At 43.7% G+C, this 7260-nt stretch overlaps 2 protein-coding genes across 4 annotated transcripts in view; both read right to left on the reverse strand.

Moving 5' to 3' along the window:
• Window positions 1-306: 306 nt before the first annotated feature.
• Window positions 307-4887, reverse strand: gpr85 (G protein-coupled receptor 85). 3 transcript variants are annotated; one of them, XM_075471401.1, is made up of 2 exons: window positions 4677-4887; window positions 307-3393 (listed from the first exon to the last, which is right to left on the reverse strand). In XM_075471401.1, exon 2 carries the CDS (start codon window positions 3240-3242, stop codon window positions 2109-2111), a length of 1134 nt encoding a protein of 377 aa, XP_075327516.1. In that variant the 5' UTR covers window positions 3243-3393; window positions 4677-4887; the 3' UTR covers window positions 307-2108. The 3 variants fall into 3 exon arrangements, with proteins under 3 accessions (XP_075327516.1, XP_075327517.1, XP_075327518.1); XM_075471402.1 differs by having other exon boundaries at window positions 4417-4887; XM_075471403.1 differs by lacking the exon at window positions 4677-4887 and adding an exon at window positions 3486-4406.
• Window positions 4888-6629: 1742 nt separating this feature from the next.
• Window positions 6630-7260, reverse strand: part of LOC142385750 (small integral membrane protein 30) — a 756-nt gene continuing 125 nt past the window's right edge. The window contains exon 1 of the mRNA XM_075472460.1: window positions 6630-7260. This exon is cut by the window's right edge and continues 125 nt beyond it. Within this exon, the coding sequence (XP_075328575.1) occupies window positions 7132-7260 (129 nt within the window). The 3' untranslated portion in view covers window positions 6630-7131.

The raw sequence follows: 7260 nt of genomic DNA on the forward strand, positions 1-7260 counted from the left end.
ACATTCACTGACAAGGTTTGACATGTATTCTGTTCGGCCAGCTGCTCCAAGGACTCAAATGACAGAAAAGACACATTTAAATATGTTGTCACTTTCTCTTACATGAGTTACATTTATAATTTTTTGTGGAAATACCAATAGTAACTTAGAAATAAAAATATGAACACACAACCATTTAGCACTGCATTTGAAATCCTGAGCAACCTTGAAGTATCACTTGACCAGTCTAGCATTTCACTGGCTGTTAATGTGGCCCTACTGCACGATCTCCACCCAATGACATGGATAATAAGAAGAAATCTTGCAAAATGGAAACTTTTTATTTTCAAAAAAGCAACAGATTACACAGTTAACTTTCAGCAAATGCAATCCTAACTGAAACTGTACTCACATTCGGGACTTCAAAATGAAAGACTCACATACTTACACACGATCTATCTATAATATACAAAAATGAATACATAATAAATATTAAAATGGCCACAAGAGAAAAAAAAGTAAGTCATCGAAAACAATCAGTAGAGAGCAAATGTAGGGAAAGTAGAAACAAGACGGTGTGCCTTAAATGTCTCCTCTTTTTTTTTTTTTTTTTAAATCCTTTTACATTTTTTACAAATTGTGCAAGATTTTCATACTAAGGCTCTGGTCTTGAAGTGACTGTTGTCTGGTTCACACGCACGCACGCACGCACTCGCTGTAATATACTCGCGCACACACATGCGTCCAACTAAACACGCGCTCATGCAGCTCACACACATACACTCCCTGTGCTCTGCGCACTCTGTGGGGTGTAGCAAACCATTGCAGAGTAAAAATGGGGCTGCTCAGTGTTGCCTGTGATGTTCATGGGAGGGAACCAGCTTCTTAAAAAGAAAAATGGACATGCAGTTTTACGCCGATGTGAGGAGGAGAGGAAAAACTCCCCTCGCGTCTAAAAAGAAGGTTTCTTTTGAGTGAATGAATAAAGAAAAGAAAGAAAAACAACCAAGAAACATGACAATATCATAACCATTAAGGCAAGAACACCCGGAGTGGCATCAGCAATACTGTAACAATATGATAGTGTTTAGGTACATGGATATGATGAAACATTTAACTACTTCTTCAGTGTCTTTTTTTAAGCACAAGGTTGTTTTAAAACTTTTTTTTTTTCAAATCCATAGATCACTTTGTCTTTTTTTTCCCTCTTTTTTTTTTTTTTTTTTTTGGAAAAAGGTGTTAAGAAAAATAACAATGCCAGACACCAGGGACTTATGGGTCATAAAACTACAAGAAAAGAAGTTGCAACTTCCAAAAAAAACCACACATTGTAAATCCCCATCATTAAGTAAGCCCCCCCCCCCCGCCGCCCCATCCCCGTCCGGTAAATGAAAAAGATCTCACTTACATTATAACCATTTTATCCTCCTGTGATGGTGCATCCCAACAGTCACCAAGTTTTGCCTTACTTACAGCGATTGTGTAGTCTGTTGCAAATTAAAGCATTCATTGTTTAGTTTGGGGAAAAAGGGAAAAGAAAGTTGTCCTTACAATGCAGTTGGCAACCGTCGACCCCCCCCCCCCCAAAAAAAGCATCTTTACATCTTCTTTTTAGTGCAACTCTTAAAATGTAAAACATTTCCAGTGATTCCTTGAGAGGTATCATTTCTTTGTTTTATGTTCTTTTTTCTTTTATTTTCTTTTCATACGTATGTATTTCACACATCACAGAGAAACGCATCTTCAAAATATCCAAAGCAAGAGGTTTTCTTTTCATTGTTTTGTCCTTTTTTTTTTCAACTTTTTGCTTCTCTGCATTGGCATGGCCTTCCACAATGTCTGTTTACTAGAACATAAACACAGGAGGGACTCCACACCTCCTGCATATCCCCATTCCCTTCAGCCTCCATGTTTGATAGACTTTTCATATTCAATCAGCCCGGCAGAGCCACGTGATTGGCAGTCCACCGTCTGCCTCTGAGAAGAAGGGTTGGAAGGAGCAGGAGAAAACTGGAGGATGAAGAGAAAGGACTTAGAAACAAAGAGTGCGCTGTACAACTGGAACGAGTCCAGATCAAGATCAATCAGGGTAATGAGACTTAGATGAGGAAAAAAAAACGCAAAAACCATCATATAACACAGTAGGGTTCCCTTGGTAACCTGGATTTTCTGCAGTAGAGGAGCGTGGTGCTGAAGCAGCGCCGGAGCTCCCTGTTGGAGAAGATGCAGATGAAAGGATTGACCCCAGCTTGGGCAAAGCTCATCCACACGGCTGCTGTCAGGTAGCCTCCAGGGACCACGGGGCCCCTTGCAAACACCCGCCAGTAGCAGGCGACCAGGTAGGGCCCCCACAGAGCCAGGAAGAAAAACGTCATGATGTAGAACATCCTACTAATCCTCTTCTCCGTTTTGAATTCATCCAACACGAGTAGACGCCTGCGGCCCGCTGCATTGCTGTTCTGTCGGATGCCCAGCAAAGTAGGCGGGGTGGGGCCTCGACCAAATCCAGCCAGCCAGTTGGCCGCTGCCTGCCCGCTGGCGCCCGGCCCGTGGAAGGTCCAGTTCTGGCTGACAGCAGGCACGAACTGGACAGGCTTCATCTTTCGGCGGTCGTGGACAAAGAAAATGAGTTTGAGGTAAACCAGCTGTGTGGCCAGGAGGATGAGGGCCAGCAGGAGCATGAAGCCCAGCGAATCATTTGCCCTGAAGGAGCGGTGCTGAAATGTGCACTGGTCCTCTTCTCTGATGAAAGAGTACGTCCCTACATCTAGCACCGGCGGGAACGCCATAGCGACCGACAACGTCCACACCATGCAGATGACAGCCAAACACGTCCAGAAAGTCAGCCTCTTGGTGTAGAAACGGTGATGTGCAATGGCCAGGTAGCGGGTGACACTGACACAGAACAGCATGAAGGCTGTGTGGAAACAGGAGAGCACACCCAGGAAGGCGATCACTTTGCAGGTCAGCGTGCCATAGGTCCAGGCAGATCCATTCTTTACCGAGGTGAAGACAAAGGGGAAGCAGATGGCGGAGCGCAGGATATCAGAGGCGCACAGGTCCAGCAGAAAATAATAGGGCGCTCTGTGCAGGCTCTTGTCTTTGACCAGCAGGATGGAGATCAGGAGGTTCCCAACCACACCGACTCCAATGATGAATCCTAGAGAGGTCAGTTTGAGGAACGTGGCGAGAGGAGAGACATTCTGCAAGATGGTGTGGTCCCCTGCATGGCTATAGTTCGCCATAGATGGAGGAGGGATCATAAAGATAGCGGAATAGCTTCAGCCGAGTATCATGATCTAGAGGTGGCAGGGGGTGGCGTTAGATCCATTTGGCGCTGTGGTTTGAAGAGGTTTCCAGGCATACAGGCAACCTCTCCTCTAAGGCATCCTTTGTTCCTTTGTCTCATCACACCTAAAAAAAAGCAAAACAAAAGAAAGGAAAAAAACCCTGAAAAATATTTTAGAAATAACTACAAGACAAAAGCTGATGGCTTTCAACTGCACCTGCACCATGTAGAATGTGACAAGCAGTCATTCTCCCCCGGCTGCCTTTTAATTGATCTTTTGTTTTACATTCACAACATCTGGAGCTCTTCCTCAACAGAATAATCAGTGTAAAGAGAGGCGCAGACACGGAATTTGAGCTTGATTGCTCTACATCATTAATCCGTAGGAGTGGTAGAATTTTCTCTCATGTTGTCTCGGAATTTCCTGAACAAAAGCACCGAGACGGCGACAGCGCAGCCCTGCCTTTATTAATAAACGACGCATTTTTTACGCGTTGGGAAGAAGCGAGTTCCACGTCAGCCAGGGTTTTGGATAGGAATTAGTTTTTCCTTTTTCTTTGTTTCTCCCCTCGAGATGGGGGGATATTTGGGGGGGCTATTTCGGCGCACAGTTAAACATAAAGACGAAAACAGACCAAAAATAAGCCCCTCTTGATCACAGCTATAGCCTACACCCTGCAGAACAGAGGAAGCCCCTGTAAATCGGTGGACGCCTTGAATTCGCCCCCCCCTGCCTTGACGCAAAAAATAATAATAAATCAACTGAGGCTGGATTCCGTGTTTTTTGTCTGATTAAATCTTAACTGGATTACGGGTCACTGATAACCCGTGACTTAATAAATAAATAGTTTTTATTAGGGCGTCTATTGAGGCAGCCTCCATTTTCAACATCATCTTACATATTACTAATTACAGAGAGTTAACTGAACATGATGAGCTACTGACATTATGAACCGCATTTTGACATCGTTTTGCTTTTTGATGCGTGAGATGATTGTCATCAGGACAGACCGAGAAATAATTTAAATGTCAATAACAAGTCATCCGGTGCACTACCATAGGATATTCTTACAGTTTATGGATTTAAGGAATGGAATAGCCTATAGTGATGTCTGATATCATCAATAAAGGCGTTTGTGTCTACTTACGCGTTCAAATGCGTCCTCTTATTGTCTGAATCCGACAGATTTGGGCTAAAACACGCAACAGAACAGAATCGTCTCTGTATCCCAGTCGGCTGGAAGAAGCTTAACACTGTAGCGGATCCGCACGTCCATTAGACTAGAATAATTTCCAAGTCTCCGCTATGAATTGCCCAGAATCGCTGCCACCATACAAGACAAGGCCAAAATATAGAAATAATACAGAGGAGAGAGGCGCCCAATCACACGATCGATCAAAATCCTACCTGTTGATAATCCTATTTCGTGTCCCTCCTGTCGGTTATTTACATTGCACGAGTCGGGTTTTTGCTGTTTTAAAAAGCTTGATTTGGTGCCTGCCCCCTTTTTTCCTCTACGGTGAATATCCTACAGTAAACGGAGCGCAGTGCGCACGCGCCCTGCATCCCCCTATTTGTGATCCAAGACGCGTCTTGTCTCTTGTTGCAGCAGCAGCAGCAGCAACTCTGTCTCTCTGACGGTAACATCTGCTCAGCGGGGCCACTGCTGGCCGGTAACGCGTTACTACAGTACTCACACAACCGATTACTCTTTTCCTGCTGAAGTTTAACACACAATGTGGAGGCAAGACACATTTATCATTCCGTTTGTCTACGTTCAGATTGCTTTAAATATTGAAGATGTTTGGAAATGGCTAATTTTTACACGCCCATCGGTGGATTTAATTTAAGTTGCTGGAGGATAAGACTTTGCCAACAACTTATAGGGGTTAAATCAGGCTGCCCTGCTCACATCAAGCCAGAATGACTCTATATACATAATTGACAAGCACTTTGCACTCTGCTGTGCATTTTGCCTGGTCAGCATGATAAATTCATGGGACTTGATCTCTCAGCCACGTATGGAGAGTTGTGATGTCATGAGCTGTGTCACAGCGAATAGTGACTCAATCAACCCACATGCACACAAGTGTTGCACGCACGCATGCAAAAAAAAAAAAAAAATCAGAGTGAATGCGGCTTCTTATCTAAAGGGGCAATGCATATGAATTAAACATCTGTCCCGGAGTGGGGAACATTGTGGAATGTCGTGCACATTTTTTTATTAGAAGATAAGCTGGCTGCTGAGAATTGACAGTCAGGGGCTTTTCCAACGATTTCTTGCCCTTCGAAGAAATGAATCCAGACACAGCTACATTAAAGCTAAGCCTCTTGTAACATTCCTAAACAATTGCTCCTGTTGGTAGTATGCATTCAAAAGAAATATCCTAATCTTATTTGTAGATGTGAAAGCAAATCTACTACAGTAAAAATCCTTAATACAGCAAGAAGTACACATTCTTGCAGGATTTAATCATGTCCTGGTGTGGTCCTAGTGTTTAATCACCATCTTTTAGGTCGTGCATTATCATTTGGTAGTTTTACTCACCTCACACCTCTCCATAAAGAAGAGACTTAACTGATATTAAAAAAGTCAAGGTTTGAGAAATGTCCTGCACCAGTAACACATTATCCTCTCATCCTGTGAAACTCCAGAACCGCAACCAACCTGGAGCATCAAAAGAAATAAGTGCTCCATCACATGTACCCAAGCACATCACAAAGCCTCAACGATGAATATGTAATGGTCAGCCCACCCTCTCCTTCCTTTGTTAGATTAAATTGTGTCCCTCTCAATTGTTAGGAGGGAAAAGAGAAGTTTGAACAACATTTTGAATGCAATGGCAGAAAAAGAAACTGACAGACAACATGCATTGAGGAATCATGGGGCCCATTTAAATGTCTGGATGGTTACTGAATATTTGTCATGGGCCAAAAACGCAGAAAGAAAACAAGAGAGTTTGGAAATTTTACTTAGGTTTAGCTGCACAGATATTCCTCAGACGAAACTTAGTTTTAGTTTGGATTAAGTGAAGCCTATTTGCACGACAATTAAAAAAAAAAAATAAAATCAAGGGAAGACTAAGGCCACTCAGCGGACAGCACAGGAACTTAAGTAATCAGTAACAGATCAGGTGATCGACAAAATATTAATTAGCAACAACAATGATTTAGCATTAAAGCTGATATCTTTTGTTCAAGAACGACTACAACCCATGTTCAGTTTTAAAGTGAAAAAGATGACAGTAATCTGCAGGGCCACTTCTTGCATTATGAAGGCAATCCTGATTTCCCACATCGAAGAGGAGCAGGAGGGGGGAGGGGTGCATGTAAGCAATGGATCAATCAAACACAATGAGCAATAGTTGCAACGACCATCAGATGAATCAATTTATTCAAGTAATGATTAACACACACTGCAAAGAAACTGCACTCGTGATGCTGTGCTTCAAACATTGCAATGTTATGTGAACAAACAAACATCAGGTGATCACAGTGATCAATGAAAGCACGGAAAGTATGCGAAATATGCAAAATATGCAGTGCAGGCCAACTAAGGACAGCAGCCTGTATAATATCTGCAGCAGTCTTTTTATATTGAAGGCAACAGGGTTTGGTCCACAATGCCAGCGTGCAGCAAAGAACAGTTCCGGGTTCTGGATTTCCTGGAGGTTTTCTTCCGTCTCCAACTCCACATGGTTCCCGCTGAACTTGGCGCATTCGATCCAATAAGGCACGTTCCTTCGCTGTCCTCGCGACATAAGCCTTGCACCAAAAAGTCAATGGGAGACCGCGTAAGGAAGTTTAAATGCAGTACACGGCAACAGGACAAGACATAAACGATGAGACGCCCGCAACATCGTCACAGCAGCCCGTTCCGCCTCCGCGCGTACCAGCCGAGGCAGGCGCAGCAGCCCACCACGGTCAGGATGGTGCCCAGCAGCAGGGCCAGAGCGTCGCCCGCATCGTAAGCCTCAGCCGGGGTGACCAG

Source organism: Odontesthes bonariensis, chromosome 8 (assembly GCF_027942865.1).
Source record: "Odontesthes bonariensis isolate fOdoBon6 chromosome 8, fOdoBon6.hap1, whole genome shotgun sequence".
NCBI lineage: Eukaryota > Metazoa > Chordata > Actinopteri > Atheriniformes > Atherinopsidae > Odontesthes > Odontesthes bonariensis.

Coding starts and splice junctions, on each gene's coding strand:
- gpr85 (XM_075471401.1), bottom strand. CDS start 3,242: ATGATCCCTCCTCCATCTATGGCGAACTATAGCCATGCAGGGGACCAC.